Raw genomic sequence first — 23147 nt, 5'->3', positions numbered from 1 at the left:
GTTCCTTTCTGTTTCAAGAGAGTCATAGTTTAAATGGAAAATCACATGATTAAAATAGAAATGTATTCAAAGGCTTGACAGCAGCCTAGTAAGGGCAATAACAAACCTTAGGGAACAAGCATTTTTAAAATAATTGCCCAGAAAGGTCAATCAAAAGTGTTACATTTGCTTAATGAACAAATATGTTCACTATGCAAATACAGTTAGTTTTCCAAAGGAATATATTAGAGCATGTCTAGTTGTTGAGCAAAAAATGTGGACAGTATATTCAGAATAGAGTATTTAGATTTAAAACATGTCTAAATTCAAGGCTAATATCTTTTATATATTCCATATTCATTGCATAAAAGAGTTAAGAAATTATTTAGAAAAGAATGGCTTTATGGGTCTTGGGGCAAAATTCTTAATGGCTTTTGCCAGCACTCAAGCTATAATGGATTTATCTGAAGGACAGTGCTATTTTGCAGACATTCAAAAAGTTGTCTTCCCCATTTTTCCGTGAATACTGACGTGTACTGTATCATTCATCTCAGTTCCTAGAGATAAAGGTTACATGTCAGACTGTCCCTCATAATCTTGTCATAGGCAATTCTTCATGAGCAAACACTCTTTAGCTCTTGTCCTTTAGCCGTGAAGAATCTTAAAAATGAAGGGCACATTTTTAGTGAAGTTGATGAGATTTTTGTAGATCTTACACCAAAGATCTTCCCTACTAGAAGAGAGAAGGAACAAAAGGAAGAACAGATTAAAGGCACAAATTCAGTGCAAGGACAGCTCTCCCTCCATCCTTGCCAAACTAATACAAAAATTGTAAAGTGGTGTTGAAGTTTGGACCATGAGGGCACCAGGTTATGCCCTTCTGAGTATCCATGCTTTCTCATTCAACCTCTCTTCCAAGTTTCAAGACACTCACAGCAAATGAACAAAAAAAAGATTTAGTATCCAGGCTGATTTGTTAAGCTGGGTTCATCCTGAGCACACCACGTAGTCACATGGATTTAGGTTTGGAGCTGGCGTCTGTCTGGCGGGACAACTTTGCATAAGCCAGTGTAGACATACCGTAATTCAGGAAAGAGAATAAATCTCTGAAGCCCTGTTTAGAAAAACACAGAGGTATTTCTCTAGCTATGTGGGTATCAGCCTAACTGGATCACAAAGTCCTCATGTGTTAGGATCCAGGAGGCTCTTTCAGATGAGCTTTACCTGCCAACTTCAATGGGGTCCCAGCTGGTGGTGAAGTCAACCTTCTGCCTGAGGGCAGCAGCATGCAGTTTGGGGACACTCCACGCTCTTTGTTCTATGCTGGGAATTTATGAGAGGGCTTCTGTGCTGCTTTAAGTGAGCGAATACAGCAGAATAATGTGCATTTTCCACAATACTGTGCCTGTTTGCCACTACAGAATGGGGCAAATCCTATTTGCAGGCAGGCTAGTAGAGCAAAGGCAGCTGATTACAGACAAGTCAGATCTGCTGGGAGAGAGGAGGCTCTGGGATAAATTTCCCCTTGTGTCAAGCACTGCAGATAATGCTGCTTCTGGGAGACAAAGGGTTTGGGGAGACATTTTTTACATACATCATGAGAGTTATGTGTATTCATTTAAACAAAAATAACAGCAGAGTTAGCTTTTCTTCCCTGCAAATGGCTCAGGTTCAGCAGGAGTCCACAGGATTGTGCCTGTATTCAGGCGAAAGTCTGTAAAAAAATCTCCTCTGGAGGCAAATAGAAAAGTCTTCAAACCCAACGACATAAACAACAAAATTTTCTCAGAAACAACACTATATAATGCCAATAAAAAACATGTGTTTCAATTCAAGGCAATTTTTTCGTCCATTTCTGCATTATTGCTTAAGGTATAACTTTGTTTTGCCACCATACTAACACTCCTTAAATTTGGTCTCAGTTTCTCCCTCCGCGAAGACAACTCAGACACAAACTAGAAGTCAATATGGTAGCACCCACTGGGGGAATGCCACCATTTAAAAAAAAAGAGCACCAGATGGGTGAAGGGCTAAAGGGAGAGCACAGGAAGGAAACAAGAATAGACATGCAATGTAGTGTTGTGTGAGACTGACCAGCAGAGAAGAGACATGGACATAAGAAGCAACTTTTTATTGAAAGAAGCTGAAAGATGGAACAAGAAAATTTCAGTGTATCATCTGAAACATCATGATTTTAGCTTATTTGGAGAAATAGTTCCCTGTAAATTCTTTTAAAAATTGGAATTATGTGTCAACCGTAGCCCAAGCAGCCCAAGCCTATGTTTTCTGCACACAGAGAGGTCTCCTGAGATGGCGGGATGGGGTTGGGACCAGCAATAAATAACTCAGTCCATTCATAATGATGCGGCTACAAAGGATGGGGCAAAACCTGAAACCGCATCTCAAAAACCTAAGACCTGCTGTTATGTCTCACTGTTTAAAACAGAAATAAGGCCAATCTTGCAGGCAAAATTCCCATTTGCCATTCAAAAGTGTTCCTAAGAACAGAATTCCTCCATTATTTCTTTAAAATTAATGTCAAGCCATAAGAGACTTACTTCAAAACTGCATCTTAAGAGACTTTTTGCACCTTCATCTAGAAACTTTTGAAAATCTCCCTTTTTTCAGTTAGTTTCAACTTGGCCAGAAACCACCAAGACTAGCTTTTCACAGGGTATTTCAGCTGGAGACTTGCCATTTGAGCTAAAATGCAGATCCGTGAAAAATTGAAGTGAATGAATAAAGAGAACTCAACCTTTGAGGGCCACCAAGCTGAACGGAACAAGGGAAGGGCGCGCTGTCAGCACTTCTGAAATGGAGCCCTCAGCCAGCATTGATGACTTTCCAGTTAATGACAGGAGAGATCAAGGAATAATCAGCTACCATTTTCAAAATAAGCCACAGCAAGATCAGCTGAAATGAGCTTTATGTAAAGTGTGCAAGTAGGCCCCAAATGTCCTAGCAACTGCAATGGACTTTATGTATGAAATGGTGTGTTTTTAGAAGTCCTGACTGAGCTTTTACAGCCCTTCTCACAAGGTTAGCTTTTGTAAACTGCTGCAAAGCAGAAGACACAGTTAGCTATTTTCCCACAGCAGATGATTTTCGCCCACAATTAAGTGCAGGTGCAGACCTACTAATTATGTGGCTTTCAGTCTAAAAATGGTAAAGATGCAGGCATAATTAGTAGTATCTGTAGTTTTTTATCCAGTGAAGGTCACACGGTGCAGCATGTGACTGAAACTCAGGTCACCAGCTTATGTTATGTACAGCTGTTTACCACCACAAAAAGCCATGTCTGAAATTCATGCTACCCACTCTGCAAAATAAAAATGAAATGCGAAAGTAGTATATGGCTATATTTATTAATACATCTATCTCAATCTTTGTTGCAAAGTCTTGTTTCACAGATATACACATTTTTCTGAGAGGTAAAATACCACTTCAGAAAATAATCATGACCAGTCAGACATTCCAGTTTTGACCTTTCACTGCCAAAAGGGAGGAAGAATTACTATTGCTTTAAGTTTATTCACACAATTATTTGACTGAGTAGTTGGTCAGAAGCCATTTGTAGTCAGGCTCATGTTTTTATCTCAAAATCAAAAAGAGATAAGAACATCTGTATTAAAATCGCAATATTTCATCTTCCTGGACTCAAGAGTACAGGCTTGTGTAACTGTGATTCTGCACACAAATGGAGCAAAAACCTTAGCAAGCCAAATGCTTGGCCTAAAACTTCACAGTTTATCTGAAAAGGGCAATGACCATTTTTTTACTCTATGGAAAGCAGAGAGCATCTTTCCCCATCCCAGGGGGTGGAAGTGGCCTTTCAGCCGTTCACCCAATGGGTAAACAAGAGCAGAGAGAAATATAAAAGGACCCATTAGCAGCCAGAGTGTGCATGATTTATGTTTTGTTAGGCTCAGTTAAGTCTCTGGCTAGAACTAGCTCATATTGTGTCCATTCACACGGGCATGGACCTCACTATTTACTCTTTGTTTCAATGAAAATGAAATGCTTACTTTTCCAGAACACACATCTTAAATAAAAAGGTCTTCCGCTATAGCCTTTAGAAAAGCAGTGTTGGAAGCAGCGGTGGTGTGCAAAACCCGGCTGTGGGTTCTGTCAGCACACAGGTCATTTTATTCCTCCTTATTTACTCACGTGTGGACTGTAGCAAAATGAATTTTGGTCTGCTGAAAAAGAGTCTACTGACATCTTTTCCCTATGTGAGTTCAATTTACTTACTTGAGTGAGGAAGGTTGTCATTTGCTTTTATCTACAGTTCCTTGGATTATTAGTTTTACTTTTTTAATCCTGGGTTCCTCACCTCCCCTATAGTTAGAATGTCAGCTAGCAAAAATGATTTGTTTTCAGTATCATACACAGCCCAGTTCTCTTTAATGTTAAGCCTATTGAAAGATAAAATACAAGATCAAAGCAAATTTCTGTTCCCATGGTTTATTTCATCTAAACTTTGGAAGGATGTGGGCACTGTATGCTAAAGATTTACTCCTACTGAGTCTTCTGTTGTTTATCCATTTCAGTTGTTCCATCTGTCAGACCATCTGCCTCCCAATGACCCCATTTCTTTCTCCCACTCCCATTTGTATTACAGGTCCATACATTTCGAGGTCCGCACTGGTGTGAGTACTGCGCCAACTTCATGTGGGGTCTCATCGCTCAGGGAGTGAGATGTTCAGGTAGCCCTTCAGCATTTTCTGTCATTCTCTTGAACTGCTCAGACATCTGTCCCATCCCAGCTTGCACTCCCTGCAGGAATGGGGGCCAGGATTTCTGTACAGAACAAGGCAAGAAATCCTCCTGCAGAAGTTAGAACATTTTCATTTGCCTCATTAGCTCGTTTAGAAATGAAGCCATAAGGCCTTGGTTGCTGAGAGTGACATCCTTTTGGTAGTACCTTGGTCCTGTCTGTGCCTTGGTGTATACTTTAAAACTTGTTCTATGGTTAAGTTATCCCCTAATGTTTTTATGTCTTAAGAAAAAAGCACTGTAAATGGCAAAACCAGCCAGCAACTAGGCTTCATAACTCATCTTTTTGCCACCAATTGCTGGTAAGTGTCCTTGTCTGAAAAAAAGACTACCACCTGTTTCCCATTAAAAACCATGCATTGCTGCAAGCCTGAAGTATTCCACCTCAAGATAAAACAAAAAAATACAACCTTCATTTTCCAAGGGGAATTGGTTTTCTGGTGCCTCTATAGCTGTATTGGCATTTTAATAGTGCCTTAATTATTTTAAATTTGTTTGTTCTTTTGTGGGAAAAATGATCTTGGAAAAATACAATAATCATCACATCATGAGCTTTTGTAGTAGCAGTAGTGTATTGGTGTACTGCAAATGGGTTTTCATATCTTCTTTCTCCACATCTAGAATCACTTCCAAAAGTTGTTTGTCTTACCTCTGTCTTACCTCTCCCTGCCTGACCTCCAGGCATTCCTGATCTCCGACTGGCACCAAACACATCCAACCCTGACATCTGCCTTTCATCAGTGGAGGAGGTGGTTTTTACCTAAAATTTAGACTGCAGTTTGAAGGATCAAAATACCTTTCTCAAATGCACTTTTAATAAGTGTAGTCTCAGCTACTGCTATATCTTGTCTGCCTGTAGATGAATAAGGGTAACACAAAGAATATGAGAAGGACATTAAAAAGGAGGAGTAGTAGTTTGCTTCTCAAACTATTTGATCTTAAACACAAGTGTGCAAAACCTGGACTCACTAATGCATAACACTATTTGTTCACATACATAAAGTATTAAACTTATGAAAAGGCTTGTTTATTTAGCATGAAACATAATACAATTCCTCATTAAATTACGAACGTTTAACTCTAAGTAGACAGATGCATTTGGATTTAACTTCACATGCTTGGAGAACAGCACTGAAAACAATTCAGGGAGGATCCTAACTACAGCACTCACATTTGTTTAGATTTCACAGAACAACAATGTATTATGCAGTAATAACTTTATGGAGAAACCCAAAAAAACCCACCCAATTCCATGAAATGTTGAGGTTTTGTATATGTTTGTTGAGGTGTTTATATATGATTTTGCTTGATTAATATTTTATAAAGTGTAATACTGAAACGTGCTGCAAGTAATAGGGTCATATTTACATTTTTAACAGATTAATGTTAAGTTAACTCAAAGGGTACCATCAGTGATGGGCATGACTGGGAAGGCATTAAAACAGGAATCAGAGTTGTGTGAAATAATGCAACTCAAGATGGTGGTGTTTACTGAGGCTTATAAATTCATTTGGCTGAATATTTGAGTCTATTAGAAAAATTCAATTTGTGGAGATGAAAAAGTGATGTGTAAGTTAATAGAAACCCACCCGTGCAACTGAGAGTAGGATTTGACTCTGGAGTAAGACAACAAGAGCTATTTGTAAAATGAGTCACTTTTTTACATCATGCCTTTCACAGCATTTTATATGCCTAAACTGACCTACAGACTAAACACAGGGGAGACTTTAGTCACCAGTGAAGTGATGAGCCAGAGATGAGGAGTCTGCTGATGTGGCAGAGAGAGCCAAAATGTGACACTGCAGGAATGTGGAAGGCAGAGTGAGGCATGCTAGCTCAAGGCACTGTCCCAGTTTAAGGGTTCAGGTGAATCTTAGGCTCTTCAACCGTGACCAGTGCTAAGCCTCACGACAACCAGCAGAAGACAGTCATTACTGTGCCAGTTTTATTTAAGGCTAATCTAAAATACCCAGAAGTTAAGTCTCACATGTTCAAATGCAACACCTTGAGCTATGTGTCCAGTAATGAACCAATCCAGACTGCATCAGCGGTCACCTACAGCTCAGAGGGATGTGAGGGACATCCAGAGTCTTTATACCTTTTTAACAACTCTGCTGGAGTTCACTTCTCCCACTGTAAGATTTTTACACATTTCCATGCTCATCTTTCTCATCTGCATCATATTTATTTTATCTTTGCTGACTGATGGGAAAGTTGTGCCCCTTGCTTAATGTGGACCAAGGAAATAAATTGTTAGGGAAGGCCTATCAGCATCATTATTAATTAATTAACCTGGCTAACTTTGCTTACAGACTGTGGGTTGAACGTACATAAGCAGTGCTCCAAATACGTGCCCAACGACTGTCAACCAGACCTCAAGAGGATAAAACGAGTCTACTGCTGTGATCTCACCACACTCGTGAAAGCCCACAATACCCAGAGGCCCATGGTTGTGGATTCATGCATTCGGGAGATTGAAGCAAGAGGTTCGTATGCTTAGGAAAGCAGCAGACACAATGAAATGAAGACGACTTGAATTACCTGCTAAGCTCACACAGGGTAGTATGCTCATGCACACTGAGGACAGGATGAGAGAAGGGTTTTTTTAGTGCAGGTGATACATTACTTTGCATTAGCTAGTAAAATTAAATCATGGCATTCCTTAATGCAATTTCCTGAAATGCTTTCTGAAACATGTCAAAACATGTATTATGTTTCACTTCTGAAAGGGGTGAACTTTAAAGTGAACTTTAAGTTCATATTTATGTGTCTTTTTTCATTACTTTATTTTAACATACCTAGGGACACGTCCAATTTTGGAGTAATCAGTTTAAATCAAATCTGTTCTTAATAACCTTTACAGACATTGTGGGCAAGAGAACACAAGTGACTGAAAGTGACTCAGACAAGTGAGGTCACAGGCTGTGGTGTTTTGTGGTAGGACACTAACTGCTCACGGTTTCACATGGTGCTCAGTTACTGACTGATGGATCCCATGGCACAGGCAGCATGTCACAGCCAAAACTCAAGCTTGCGACAGGTTTTTGGTAAACAGACCTGTGCCAGATTGAAGGAAAAACATGTCCCCTCCAATAATCGTGTATCCCCTCTATAATAATCATGCGTTTTTGCTTTGGATAGCAAATGTGTATGTTTAATGTGCTGCCCAATAAGCCAAATTTTCCTGTTAGTCACAGCTTCAGCACAGGAATCTCATAATGTGGAATTCATAGCATCCCAGTAATCTGCATAGCAACACACTGATACTAGCCACAGGGATTTCAAAGCCACGCATCATCTGCTGAATTGAATCAAAGACTTACTAGTAAATCCTCTGCACTGCTCCGTAAAGCTCTACCAGGATTATATCATCATTGCAGGGACAAATAAAAAGAATAATTTAGACTAAGACAGAAGAGCTTTACTCCAGTGATACAGCAGGAAGCTACATTGCATTTGAGATTTAATCACTTACTTGTACATGTATTGACTAAGATAAAATCTGTTGCCTGCTCTCAGTTTTTTCAATATCTTTGTATTTTTTCTTTAATTGCCACAGAACTATGAAAGATTCTGATTTTGTTCTGAAGAAAACAAAGTGTATTGGAACTTATAAGTAGGTTAACAAGGTGCACAGTTACAATAAGGAATTCTAGGATTAAAATAAATAACCTGTGTGTAACTCAACGTGCTATGCTGGGCTGCCCTGCATTTCATGTTGGCATGGAGCAATGTGGGGAGAGCTGTGCGAGTGAGCAGATTGCTTGTGTGAAAGAACTGTAGAAGGGGTGTACTGATGGTGAGAAGAACTGTATCCATTGCATCTTTCAGCTGTGTATAAGTAAAAGCTGACAGCAAAACAGGGAAGAAATGTGCTCACAGGAAAGGCAGTCCTTTACTTGAATTGCTATTTATCATTAAGCAACTGGTAAAAGGAAGGGAGACCTCTAAAGCTTTATTAATTATAGCCAAATCCAGGAAAATCTCCTACATAAAAGGAATAAATCGTAATAATATCACATGCCTCACCATTAGCAAATTGCAGTATTTTCCTCTAACATAATCAAATCAACCATGTACCTAACAAAATCAGAAAGTAAAAATTCTAAAATTCTTTAATCCTTTTAAGAAACAATTTAACATCATCTTGATCTTTCCTTAAATGCTCTGGAGTTTCACACTGCAAATAATATTTTGCTACACTTAGTAGGTCTGATGTTCTTGCTTTGCTGTTTTTTAGCCTAAATATTTGTTGGTTACTGAAGCTAAGTTAAACAAGAATTTTTTGTTTCAGGTTTGAAGTCCGAGGGCCTCTATAGAGTTTCAGGCTTCACTGAGCACATTGAAGATGTGAAAATGGCCTTTGATCGAGGTACACCATTTTTTAACTTTGTACAGTTTTAATCTAAGCTTTCAGTTCTTTTGGGGGTTATATAGGTACCATGGTAATGAAACTGGCATATAAACAGAAGTAGAGAAAGCAATCTGTCTTTTCTAAGTCCTTAAATTGATCTGCAGTCCTTTTCATAAGAAGAAACATGTTTCATAGTTGGAAGGAACAATTAAACACTAGGAGTTGGTGGGTAGAAGGCTAAGCAGGTGACTGGATGATTGCTCAGCCTAGCAGTACAGCCTCAGCCCCTAGTTGAAGTACGAGCCTAGATGGTGCCAGGGAAAAGTTCTTAGTCCTGTCTTTGGTAGACTCAATGTTTTACAATACGATAATCTATTTATGAGTTTAAGGACCAGGAACTCCAACTGGGAAGTCATTCTGCATGTAGCCTTGTAGGAAACATTGCAGCACTGTGCATGATTCCATCCATGCAACAGACGTGAGGAGCATTGAGGAGATTGGTTGTACAGCATATTGAAAAATTAATTATTAAAACACTGCCTGATTACCATTCTCATAGCCCTTCTGAATTGATTGAGCTGATTATGTTGGTTCTGGTTGCGCACACGATCTTTGCACACAGGACTAATTTAAAGTGGTTATGTAAGCGAGTTCAGGGTTAGAGCCTTCATCAATGGAAAACACCTTTTCAAGTACATTTAAGAAGTTACATGAATATTCTTCTCCTTTCCCATAGATAGTGTTTTCCTTCCTACTTAATTTTTTCAGGTATTACCTCTGCCATATTAGGGAACACGATCAGACACAGTCCAGTGGTCACAAGCCCCTGGGGGACAAGGCGGGTCCATGTTAAGCCAGAAAGTCATCCTGTGGGTCAAGGTTGCGATCAGAAGGGTGCATGGGCACACACCAGCATGGCCATGACACAGCTGGAGACAGCTGGGATGTCACTCAGGCAGGGACTGAGGGCCCTGGCGGCCCATGGGCAGGAGGTCTGAGGGCTCCAGGGGAGGCTGCACAGGCCAGCAAGGTCTGTGGGTACCACGTCTTACTGCACCTGAACAGTTTGTGTTTGGAGGCAGTTTATCATACAGATATCACTGTAAAGAAAGTCCAACTAGCAATTTCTAAATTGACTGTTTTCATGCTGATATATCCTTAAATATAATACATATTTTAAAATATGTTTCAGGCTGTAGTTGTGAACCTATGCACATACAGACATAGGTCAGGCATTATTTGGGCAAGAGAGATGCACAATGATATGACTGCTATCATAGGAAGGTGGTGTTGGAGATGTGCCACAGGAATCAATGCTACTGAGAGGATCATGGTCCTCACAAGTCCCATTCTGCTCCCTGCGGGTAGATCTGGCCTGGCAAACCCTTTTGTTCTGTGTGTTAATTCTCCTCTAAGTGTACCAAGCTGAATGAAACCCAGAAGGAGAGGCACAGGTTGTAGAATTGGAAGAAAGTAGATTTAAATTTATGTCTGAGCATGACTTCAACACTGCTGCAGCTGTAGTTCCTTTGCAAATGCTTTGAACCACTTGGAGCTTTGAACCACTTTGGAGCCACTTCAGTTTATCGCCTATTTATTGCCTATATTCACAGCATAATTGATGGCAATACACACTTGAATTAGATCCACAGCAAGGAAGAAAGTGTGATTTACTGGCAAAGGCAGCAGCATCTAGAAACAGGAAGAGTAAGTTACTAGCAGTTTTGGATTTCCAAAGGAAAAAAAGCATGGATAAACATGGAAGCAGAGAAAGCAAGAACGGAGTTTGTATGCAAAGGCTGTGGGGAAGACCATTGGGCATAAATTCAGCAGGAGGAGAAAAGGCTAACAAAGGAAAGAGAGAGTGTTGCCATGAATAAAAAAAAGCATAAATAAAAGCAGCAGAACAATGAACAAAACCTTGTTATGAGAATTATAGGACTACAGTATTGTGGAGACCAGAAGCTGAGAACTTTCAAAACTTTCCAGGTTTGAAAATGTTTTCTCCCTGAACTGAGATGGAAGGGCAGGAGGAGTTGAGGTTTTTTGCAGGAAGGGATTTAAAGAAAAACAAAGTAGGGTTTTTTTGTTCTGACTTGTGGGCTGTGCAGCTAGAAGGTGGTTGTCAGCTGGCAGAAGTTTGAATTGGCAAGATACTTCCAACAAGACAGCTCAGGGCTAGCTTCCCTGTCAGATTAAAGTTTACAGAGGCACGGACACCACCCTCTCTTTTGCATCCCAGCCCCATAGGTAGGAACATTGCTTTTCTGCTGCCCTGTTAGCCCTGCTTAGCACTAGAAGCTAGAGCAGCATGGAGTGAACCATCTGAGGATGAGGAATATCCCAGTTTTCACCTGGAATATACCAGGTGACAGAGCTGGGAGAGAAAGGACCTGAGAGCCAGGTGGCAGGTCTTGCCTCCAACACTACCTGGGAGTTTTCTGTTCAAATTTAATTTTTTGCCCAGAATGTGAAGTTTGTGGGAGTTTTACAGAATTCATATTTCCACGTTCACTACAGGAAATTAACTTTTTTTTAAAGTTAAAAACAAATAAACAAACAAACAAAAAAAAAAAAANTGTGAAGTTTGTGGGAGTTTTACAGAATTCATATTTCCACGTTCACTACAGGAAATTAACTTTTTTTTAAAGTTAAAAAAAACCAAACAAACAAAAAAAAAAAAAAAAAAAAACAAAAAAAAAAAAAAAAAAGAGAGAGAAAATTTGTGTGTGAAATATAAAGTGGAAAATTCCTGATAAGTTCTGGTTAATAGAAAGGTGTTGCAGCAGAAACAGCTTTATCTCTAGTCACATCACTATCTCAGATATCTCTGGAGCACACTGCATAGCAGAAGGTAAATGTGTTTTAAAATAGCTTGGGATAGTCAAAGGAGATGCTTATAGCAGAGGTATGAACCAGAGAAGAGAACTCTTTAGTCTTGACACAGTACTAGAGGATGTACACTGGCCAGGAATAAATTTTGTTTTACAATTTAAAGACCATTTTTTAACCATCTGAAAGGAAGTCTTTGAAACAACCTTCTTGTAAGAGCAGGGATAAAAAACCTTAATTAGTTTTGGAAGTGGAAGTTGCAGGGTTTACCAGAAGGGTTATAAGACATGGTGCCTGCAGTAGCAGAACACTGCACTCGGTCATTACAGAGGTCACTCCCTGCCCATCATTTCTGAGTCAGCCCCCTGACTCGCTAAAAGGCCAGTACTTTTGCATCTCCAGAAATACAGCTTTTAATAAATGGGGTTGAAAATAGAGAGGCCATTTTAATGCACAGGATGCATCCTTGAAATAATGCCATCAAGCCCTTTGGTTCCCATGCTCTTCATCAAGCTACAGGGGCCAGAAGACAATATGATACAGGGATGAAGCATGGGGGCTGACTTGGCTGTAGGGTACCTCTCCTGCTGATCCCTTGTGCAGCTGAAGGGGTGCAATGAAGAGAAGCCAGCCCTCCCTCTGACTTATTCTGCTTTGACAAAGAGACACTTGTTGCTTCCAAAGACTTAGAGCAATAACAGAAAAGCAAAGGCAAGTTTGCAAAGTTAAAATCTTGGGAAGAGAATAGCATCCCACATAATATTACTTGGGCCCAATGAAAACTGTGATAGTTGGTTTTAAAACAGGGTGAAGTTGGTCCTCATCTGATTTAAAATAAGACTGCCTTCCAAAGCCAAAGCAGTGTAAATACCCTACTGTAAATTAGCATTAGGCTCTCTGAGGCACTGACAATGTTCCATTTTAGTGATTTTTGTAATGAGAAGGAGGGGAATAATGTGGATTTATTTAATCTGGTGAATGTTGGTGCTATAGAATGACAGTTGCTCTCTGTCAGCATTGTTGAGCTGTGGCGTTGTGGCATCCAGAAAACACCCATTGTGTGCTTAATCCACAGAGCAGCCATTGTCACCACTGCATTCTGTCCTCCCACTTGTTTGTATGACTGGCTGGTACAATACACTTGCTAAAAATATTATGCTGTTAAATATTACATGAGTACTTAGAGGCATCCTAATTCATACTCACCCTTTTGGCAGTGTAGATGAAAACCTGTCAAATGCCAAATCCAAGAAAAAAACACAAAGAAGCATGTTAGAATGGTAAAGGTTGTGGAATAAAACCAAAGCATTTAGGAAAAAGGAACTTAAGAAATATCTAATTCAGTATTCAGAAGGCATAGCTGAGGCTTTAAGAATGTAACACTTATTCTATTTCATTCTCTAATAAAGTATTGATATATTTCTATGGCATCCAAAGTCAGCTGAAACCTTTAAGGAAAAGAATAAAGACCTTCTTTGTCTTGAGATATTAAAACTTCAACATAATGCAACAAAATACATTGAGAGTCAAAGTAACAAGGAAAGATAAGTGATGGGGTTTGGGTAGGATTAGGTTTGTACAGCTGAAATGAACTATGTGTTTGTAAGCCAAAATTTATGAAAAACAAATACTGTATTAACATATGGCCACTGCAATGATACAATCTGATGAGAATTCCTATATTGAAGAGTGAAAAAAAATTATGGTGGTAATGCAGAAGGTAGTATATAAACCACCTGTAGTTCATACAGTCTGCTACTGCAGAGGATCCTCTGTGAAATATGTGTCATGACTTTTCTGGCAATGAATTAACTTTTCTTTCTTAGTGCTTTGAATTTTAAGTGTGTTCTAAAAAGAAAACAAATCCAGGAATTTGATGAGGATAAGAAATAACTGCAGCCTACCAAGGGCCTTCAATTGCTGAAACCGAAAGGAAAAAAAATTCCAAAATCTATGAAAGGAAAACAAAAATCCATCTCCCCCTACACATCCATTGCAGAAGTGCGTAGAGTATATATTATAGCAGATGTATTGTTGTGCTCACTTTAAAATAAACTTCAGTGCATTTCTAATGGATGTGTATTTGTCTCTGAAGTGAAGAGAAAAATGTTTGACTCAGGAATTCATGCATTTTTCCTAGAGTAAGCAAATATGTAAATAAGAGGTATGTTTGAAGTACATTGTAGTTCGAAGTACCTCAATCTGTAGAGCCCCTTTAAGGAAGCTTGTTGGGTTGCTTTGTAAAAGTATTAAATAAATAACACTTCCATTTAGTGTACTGGTGACCTGGATAATAGATGTAAGCTTCTGCTTTGCTGTATCTGTTCTGATGCAGCTGCTGGCTCCTTGGAGGTATCTGTTTTCAGTGGAGCATTTTGCGTGCTCGGTGTCCATCAATTAAATAGAGGTCTCCACACAAAGCTTTACAAGACTAATGCTACTGTGCCTGGAACGTGTGGATTAAACAAAAGATTGGGGCAGTGTAAACATCCTCCTAGGGCTTATTGATGCTGTATTAAATTAAATGCTGATGGATGTATTCAGACTGTTCAGCTGCATCAAGAAAGGCTGTTTGTTTTAAACACTTAAGCATATAATCTCCTCTTGATGAGAACATGTAGTGCTATTAGTCTTAATGAGAATTATGTGCATACATTGGACAGGACGTATCCTGGCAAGATTAATGCCATAGGTTTGTATAAAATGTCTACAATCAATATAAACTCTTTTACTCTGCTATGAAAGCCTTTATCTCCATCTTAGATGCTGTGTATCAAGCACACTCATTCATCTGTCTGTATCAGGGCATGCCTACAAGCACTTGTTATTGCAAGACAAGCAAGGCAATGGCTTTACAACATGTCAGCGCCTCGGTGGTAACAGCCCAAGCTTGTGCTTGCATCTCCTGGCAGACACAAGCAAACCCTTCTCTGCCTTTCAAGCAAGCATAACCCCACATCACCCCACTCACCGTATGGTCCTAATCTTCACCACCTGCTGTCAGGGAAGCACTAGTATCCTTAGTTGAATGGTGGGAAATAAGGACTACGGGTTATAGCTAATCTCAAAGAAGCCTGAAGTAAAGCTGGAGGTTAAATCCAGACAGCCACAGCTACTTGACCAGTGTCCTACCCATCTTTCTACTGGAACACCACCAAGGACAGGTCCCAGGAAAGGACAGCAGGATTTTTCAATCTGGAGAAAAATGTGGGTACGAGGGTCCTAGGTAGTACAGAACAGATGTAGTAATTTCAACTTGAAAAATGCTAGTGATTCAGCCTTGCTGCTACTTCTTGCAATTTCACTCATTGCAAGCCATGCATTAGTCAAGGACTTACCAGCAACACTTGTAAACTTTAGGCTCATGTGTTTAAAAGTGCTCTGTAACAGAGTTCTGACTGTGTTGTAATGTGGCAAACAAAATGTATGCCATTTCAGTTGCATAATTCATCTGTTTAGTTGTTCATCCATTACAAGTATCCATATTCATTTAACAAATTGCAATCTGCATTTCAGAATAAACTGTATAGCTAAATGCCTTGGCATGCCAATTTAAATTCAGATCTTTGCTATAAATAAATAAGTCAAATATTAAGACATTAAAGGTTATCTAGACAATAATGCAGCTTCCTTACTAGCTAATCACTACAGATACATTTGGATGTTTACTCTGATTTTTCCTACTGGTCTCCTGATGGTCATTGGAAATTTGTATTATTTCTCTGTGCCTCTGGTTCCCCAAGTGGAGATAAAAAAAATGGTTCGTGCTCCTGGGCACTGATCTATGGATAGAAAATTCAACATCAGAACAAGTTATTAATAGCTTCTTTTCAGTGAATAAATGGGCCAAATGCAAGAAATATATTATTAACATGGTTTGTCATCCAACATTAAAACAGTATGTTTGAGATGGTACATTGCAGATCTAGATGATGTAATGACCAGCCCCTCCAAAAGATGTAAACAAATAAATTGTTTACTAAAACATATAGAAACTACCATTCCTCATTCATATATTGTAAAGTTGGTAGCAATATATTCTCATTTAAGCCTTCCAAATGCTTTCAGGTTGTTTTTTCCTGTCAGGTTGCATACAATAAATCTGAATTAGAAGTCTAGCCTTGCTTCAAAATTAGTGTGGTTTCAAAAAGATTTCTTCCTCCTTTTCTAGACGGTGACAAGGCTGATATTTCTGCCAGTATTTATCCAGACATAAACATCATTGCCGGAGCACTGAAGCTATACTTCAGAGACTTACCAATTCCTGTTATCACCTATGACACCTATTCCAAGTTCATAGAGGCAGCAAGTAAGTATTGCATAGTGATTTGTACCAATCTTTAATTACATTTCCCATCCACAATGTATATCGATAAGCAGCAGGAAGAGTAATCTGTGTGATTGCGCTGCCTTCCCTTTCCCTCTGGCTTACTCCAGCTTTCACTCCCCATGCAACCACAGATACCTCCTGTCTTGCATTCTCCTCTTCCTAATTCCTGCTGGGCAGAGAAATTATTCTTGCTTGTAAAGAGTGTGGCCAGGGGAAGCAGTTCCAATCCATGCACCAATCTCTTAAGAGCAGGCCATAGAGATTCTTAATCTTCTAGTATTTTGGGCTCCTGATGCCATTTGAATGAAAAGCCATGTAGCAAATATGACTGATTTAGTTCACAGCTAGGGAATCTATAATTCTCATGTAAAATATGTGTAAATCCTGCTCAGATTTTTAGAGAGATTGTCAAACAGTTTTAAATGAGTGGTGATACTCAGTATATGTAGGTATCACTGATACCTACATATTTAAATATGTTCAGAAATCTTGAAGTAATTCCATGTCACTTCAACCTCTAGCTAAACTTACATATTCAAGCATAGGTTCTAACGGCATATTCCCATCTGGTTTTGAAGACTAATGGAAGTAGTCTTATGTAAGATTTTAGTGAGAGAGTTCTGGGCAGAGTAATATTATGAAGCACTTAACAAAGCTCAGGTACTGTACCTAAACAAACCTGTAGATAGAGCTACAGACCATGGAGATAACTCCTGGGTGGTCTTTTTTGCTGATTTCTTTGTAAAGCCATTTTTTTTTGAGGATGTAGAACTTGCTCATAAGCTCCACGTTTATGAGTTTCATATTTATCCCTCCAAGCACAGCCAATGGCTTGTAAATGATTCCATAATAATAAGTTATCTTCCTGACTTATTGCTGTTTACACATGGAAGGCCCTATTAACATTAATCCTGTTTGGTGTTTTTACAGAACTCTCCAATCCTGATGAACGACTAGAAGCAATACATGAAGTGTTGATGTTACTCCCTGCTGCTCACTATGAGACACTTAGATACCTAATGATTCATCTCAAGAAGTGAGTTAATTGACATGCAGGATAATTCTTGAAGAACTTAACAATTTTCTGCTTTGAAAGAGAAATATTACAGAAAGTACCAATAAAGCTCCCATTAGGACACTGCCACTAAACCAGTAACATTACAGATAATCAGACAAGCTGTTTGTATAAGTACATCTAAGCTATGCACATATATAGCATAGGTCCTTTTGCTGGCATATTATTGCAAAACTTTGAAGAATTAGTTGAAAATTGTCACAGTTCTCTGAAGCAGATAATATCTGAAAAATACCGAATGGTAGGTACTTGAGAGATATGCTAGATGTGCTGCTGCTGTAAGGCACTTGAACATGCTTTGCTTCTGCCTCCCCTTACCTCCTGATTTGTCTTCTTGAACAATAACCCTATAAGGAAAGAACTGTCTCTTACGAGTTGTTTGCTCACATCAGAGTAAGCCAAGAATCAAGCAGGGCCTATTTTTATATGACTAGTAAAAGCAATACAGCCCCCAGTTATATCTCTTCTGGTTTTAAACACACTGCCTCATTTCCTTTTCAAAGCTTCTTTAGGCATACATAAGACACTCATAAGGGGCTTCATAAGGCAAACATAAAGCCTCACAAGGCATACAAAATTTTCTAAAGTGCCTAAATTTCATTTTTGAAAGTTACTTGGGAGTGTACTGCCAAGTTTTCCAAGTTTTCAGCTAGGTGTCTAGGAGAACTAAAGAGTGCTCCAAAGAGGGTGCCTCACTTCCACTGATTTCAAGCAAAACTGTATTTCAAAAGCATACTAACTCCACTTTGCTGCTTTGGGTATTTACATGCCTCAGGAAGTCTTCTTTCTACATATTTAAAAACTGAAGCTGAGTACAGACTGGCACAGTCATCTCAAAGCAGGCCTTCATTTATGGATATATTGCACGAGATATTCCTTGTCTTTGATTAAAGTTTGCTACTTGGAAAAAACAGAAAAGGGGATAAGGGAGGAATAAAGCTACCAACCTTTTTATACAGCAAAACCTTGATCTCTTCATAGTTGTCCCACTTCGTGCAACACGATTACAAACGTGGAGTATTTTCTGGGTTTGATCTTCACTATTCTGTACTATTAATGCCAACCAAAAAAGAAAAATACCTCAACTCACGTAAAATTGCATCAGAGAACTTGTATGAAGTGTATTTCATGCTCAGTCAGGTTCTCATTATGCAGAGACTTTTCCTCATTTTGAATCAGCTCAGGTCATTATATATATGAGTAATTTTTCTCTTTGATGAGACATTACCTGGGCATGTGAGAACTTCTTTGGACTCTGCAGAAATGAGACGTTTAAGTATCCACCCTTGTCAGCACATAGGCATGGACAACTCATGATGAACCATATTGGCTGTGGGCAAGTGAGCTGCACACAGAATCAGTACTTTCACATCCCGGCAGCAAATTTTTAATACACATGTATTGACTTGCCTTCTTTCTTCTCCCGAATGGCAGTCCAGGCTTTGGATCAGCTGTTGAGCTGAACTACTGATGAGACAAAAATAGTCCAAAGAGCTGATTAAGCTTTCTCTCTCGAATACCTGCAAGTCATGCAATGAATTTCATCTTCTTTCCCATATCATAGCTTTTGGCATCTGCATGGAAATCACCCATGTCAGTTCCTATGGAGAATCTATTGGAGAGATCTGAGTGTGAAAGAGGAAAGAATCCTTTAGGTTCAAACTATGCTGTTCTGTAGATCAAACACAGAGTTCCAACTTCAGCTCTCTAGGAGTCTTCCTCCATGGACAAAACATGCACTAGTATAAGGGAGTCTATGTAAAGACTGCAGGATCACGGCCTCTGTACCACCACTGCTTCTCAACAGAAAAAAAACTACACTGAGTTGTTCTTAAAAGTACAGGAAAATCCAGCAGAGGCCAACATCAGCAACAAAAAATGAGTTTGTCAGTCAATTCGTTGTTTTCTTCAGTTACCTTTTTGATAACTTTTTGCTCAAAATTGGAGGAAATGCAATAGCATGAGCAGTCCCCCCTGTGGTGAAATACGTACAACTCCTTCGTGCTGATGTTGCAATGAAGCTGTGAGTCTTTGTGTTTTTTCACCCCTGGCTGGCAGCGTACATGCACAGAGAGAAAGCAGTGCTAAACATACACTTGCACAGAGGTGGTTTGGGCTATACAGCCTGGGTGTGTCTTTGCTCCTTGCAAAGGACAGCTAGTATATCTGTGCTAGATGGTGATGTATCTGTGAGTAGGGGCACTAATGGACTTCTGTCCTGAAAGCAAAGAGGAACAGCATTTTTCTGTGACAGAGCCATTCTTGGCAGAGAGACAATAACAGAAGCAAAACTGAGTCATATAAGTACCTCACAAACAAGGGAAGACCAAACTACTGGTTTCAGCCACTTCATACTCCCTTGATAGCATGAATGAATCCACTCACAATGCCCAGCTGGGAATTGCCATGCTAGGGAAGGTCTCAGCTGTTGCCAGGAGACCTGTCTCCAAAACCAGATGCGCTCCACTCCAGCAGAGGATTTGTATGAAGGAGATGTGAAACTTCATCCATGCTGTACTTGTCACAGCAAATGTCTGGTCCATGAGGGACCGTGACCCGTCAAGGGACTGTGGCTGTCCTACACTGCAGTGCATGGGCACTCTCAGGACTGAACTCAATATGCCACTCAGACAGGATGACACTTGTGTGATCCAGCTCTATTACCTGGAGGGAAGCCTTGAGCACACCTTGTGTTTTCCAGCAGGTTTGACTGATTTTCCCGTCAGGGCTGACTTCTACACAGCTTGGCCAATCCTTGGTGGTCTTTGCTCCAGCCACAAAGAGTCTATCTCTTCTTGTATTTACATTATACGACCTATGTCAGTAAACAAAAGAGCCTGGGCTCCTTCCTAGAAGTGCCTCTGTTCTCTGTCGAGAACAGATGGCATTTACAGCAACCTGATTTTAGCAAGCCAATTCTCCAGGCTGCTCCAGGATTCAGCCTGCTCCTGAAGTATAACAACTAATCGGAATCACTGAGCTGTTGGTTGGCCTGAGGCAGACAACGAGTCAGCTATGTGTGAAAGAGTGGGTTTCTGCAGACTAGAAGCATGTCTGGAAACATCGGTAGTCTAAAGAAAATCCAGATTTGCGTTTGTGGAGCACACCCCCACTGCCAGAGTGATGCACACCAAGCACAGTGTGCCAGAGAACTGTAGTTACTGTAGCATAGAGAACTGTTCCATACATCATCATTTAAATCATGATTATGCTTTTAAAAAAGCAATTGCCACTAATTCTTATACCCTAACAGATAGTCACGTGGAAAAATCACTTAAGGATCACATGAGAGTTGTTTAAAGACACTAGAAATCACAGCCCCACCATAGCTGCACTGTATTTGTTGTGGAAGCAGTTACTATGTTGAGTGAAAGTAAAAATTGTTACTGAAAAATGTCGTTATCTACCAATGTTTGATGTGAAGCAAGACTACAGATAAAGCAACCAATTACTTTTTTTTTTTCTATTTTAGGGTTACCTTGCATGAAAAGGAGAATTTTATGAATGCTGAAAACCTGGGAATAGTGTTTGGACCTACTTTAATGAGACCTCCAGAGGACAGTACCCTTGCTACACTGAATGACATGCGGTACCAGAAGTTAATTGTGCAGATTTTAATAGAAAATGAAGATGTTCTCTTTTAGACAGAGAGGCGTATCTTCAAAGCCATTGTTTTTTAAATAATTAGTTTGAAGGAAAAACAATATTTCTTTAATTTTTTTTTTAAACAGAAAGGAAGAGTTCCTTGACTGCACTTCAATTTCTGCAAAGTTGCAGATGGATGCCAAAATGTTTAGGGAAAGCATATGTCTCATAGACATACGCCTCTTTGTAGAAGAGAAAAAGAAGGTCAGAAAAAATCCTCTTACCTTGTATCTTTTGCCTTGCCTCAGATGTATATTTGTTTTGAGAAGTTTCAAACAATTTTATTCTTAACTTATTAAGAAACACAAAACGTATTTTAATATGGCTAGAGAAGCAAAAAGGTACTTAATCAGTGTTACTTGTATACGCCTATACATTTCCTTCTTCATGAGACATAATTATATATGTCAATTGTGAAACAGAACATATATTATAAAGATATTTTTACTTTACCTGGCTGAAAGAATGGCATTTTATTTTAGCAAACTATAAATCAATGCGGTGCATTGATTATTTTCCACGTAATTCTTTCCTGCATTTTTGCTATGATATATTGAAAACAATTGCCACTAATGCAGTATTATCCTGACATACCTCTTTCATTGCAAGTGTTTTAAAGGAGAATAATTTTCTTGTGCATATTTCAGCTTTCCTTAGGTTTCTTTGCATTTAGGCACTAGCATCCTAAGATTGTACACTTTTAGCCATTTGCCATTTCCGAAAACATAGTATTTTCTCTTTTTTGTTGGTTTTTTCTCCCATGTAAGATATGGTCTTGAGAATTTTTCAAAAGTCCTGGTGGTAGTATCAGTTTCACATGCCAGATTTTTCTTAGATCACAGAAGTTAAGTGATGCTGGGACACTGGATATTTTCTGGCCTTGTTGAAAAGTCAGCACTTTTTTGGGTGAATGATGAAGGATTTGGTTTTTCTGTAAAAATTGAGTTATGTTTTGTCACGTTTCTGTATTTATAAGTGTACAGTAAATCTGCTAAAAATGTAGGTATTTATCTTGAATGTGTTTCCTGATGGTTTGTTTAAAAAAAAAAAAAAAGAAAAAAGAAAGAATGTGTAGGACATGTGGGAGCTGGTAAATTTAATTATTACCAAATTTTAATATTTTTCTCCCCTCACAAACATTGACCTACAGAGTTCATAGTCTAACTGCAACTTATTCCTAATGTTAACTGTTTCTCAGCATGAGATGTTTCTGCAAGCATAGAAAATCAACATACTTTACTACCAAACTCAGTTTTCAATACAAAAAATATTCTAATACTCCCTCATCCTGATCATTTGTATCATATGCTTGGTAACTCAGTGATGCAGTTTCCTGAATTATTTCAGGGAGCACATTTCTATTCAAACTGAAAACTATCTGTAACTATGATAATGAAGGGAGGTAGAGGGTATGACTGTAAATTTGTTGTCTTCTAGAGAAATAATTAAGGGCTAGATAGATTAATCCAGGTTGCAGAACAAATGCTAAATAGTCTGAGTTCCAAATACTTCCATAGATCCTCCTGTCTTGTACAGGACTATTTGTTGTAGGTTATGTATTACTTAATACTGTCATAAAAATGATCTGGAAATGGTTTTATTTTGTGAAGTGAAATATGCTTTGTAATTTATGATAGTGTAAATGGAAGGAAAAATCCCATTAAATGTGTTAAAAGAGTTCTGGTGTCTGTCACTGACTACATGGCAAGCTGCCAAGTGAAAATCAATCGCTAATTATCATCCTGACATTGCTGGAAACTTTCCTACTCAAAAATTTAGAACAGTTTTACTGAGTGTCAGCAGTTTCAGGTTGGCACTTGGATGCCCATACCACAGCCAAGCCCATGCAAACATTTATTTTCGGAGAACACCCTGAACCACCGCTGTGCAAAACTTCAAGGAAGCAATGAATCACAATATCAATCCAATCAGTATCCAAGAATCGGTACCATCAAAGCACTTTTCCACTCTCTTGAACACAGACATTTGACTAACAACGATTTTCTTTTTTTTTTGTTTATGATCAGTAATGAGTTATTTTTTTAAGGCAGCACACTGGTAGCTTTAGCATGTGTCACTGTCTAGAGTCTTCAACACATGTCCCATCTTAAGGATCTGATGACAGTACAAGGCAGTGTGCTTAGAAAGACCCATGC

At 39.0% G+C, this 23147-nt stretch overlaps 1 protein-coding gene across 1 annotated transcript in view; it reads left to right on the top strand.

Moving 5' to 3' along the window:
- CHN2 (chimerin 2) overlaps nucleotides 1-22670 on the top strand; it is a 163557-nt gene extending 140887 nt beyond the window's left edge. The window contains exons 8-13 of the mRNA XM_017836115.1: nucleotides 4601-4685; nucleotides 7068-7241; nucleotides 9050-9127; nucleotides 16113-16250; nucleotides 17202-17307; nucleotides 20819-22670. Of these exons, the coding sequence (XP_017691604.1) occupies nucleotides 4601-4685; nucleotides 7068-7241; nucleotides 9050-9127; nucleotides 16113-16250; nucleotides 17202-17307; nucleotides 20819-20990 (753 nt within the window). The 3' untranslated portion in view covers nucleotides 20991-22670. The remainder of the gene's footprint in view (nucleotides 1-4600; nucleotides 4686-7067; nucleotides 7242-9049; nucleotides 9128-16112; nucleotides 16251-17201; nucleotides 17308-20818) is intronic.
- Nucleotides 22671-23147: the final 477 nt, after the last annotated feature.

The sequence above is a fragment of the Lepidothrix coronata genome, unplaced genomic scaffold, assembly GCF_001604755.1.
Source record: "Lepidothrix coronata isolate B3197 unplaced genomic scaffold, Lepidothrix_coronata-1.0 Scaffold270, whole genome shotgun sequence".
Lineage (NCBI taxonomy): Eukaryota > Metazoa > Chordata > Aves > Passeriformes > Pipridae > Lepidothrix > Lepidothrix coronata.
This window is presented reverse-complemented; position numbering and strand designations above follow the sequence as displayed.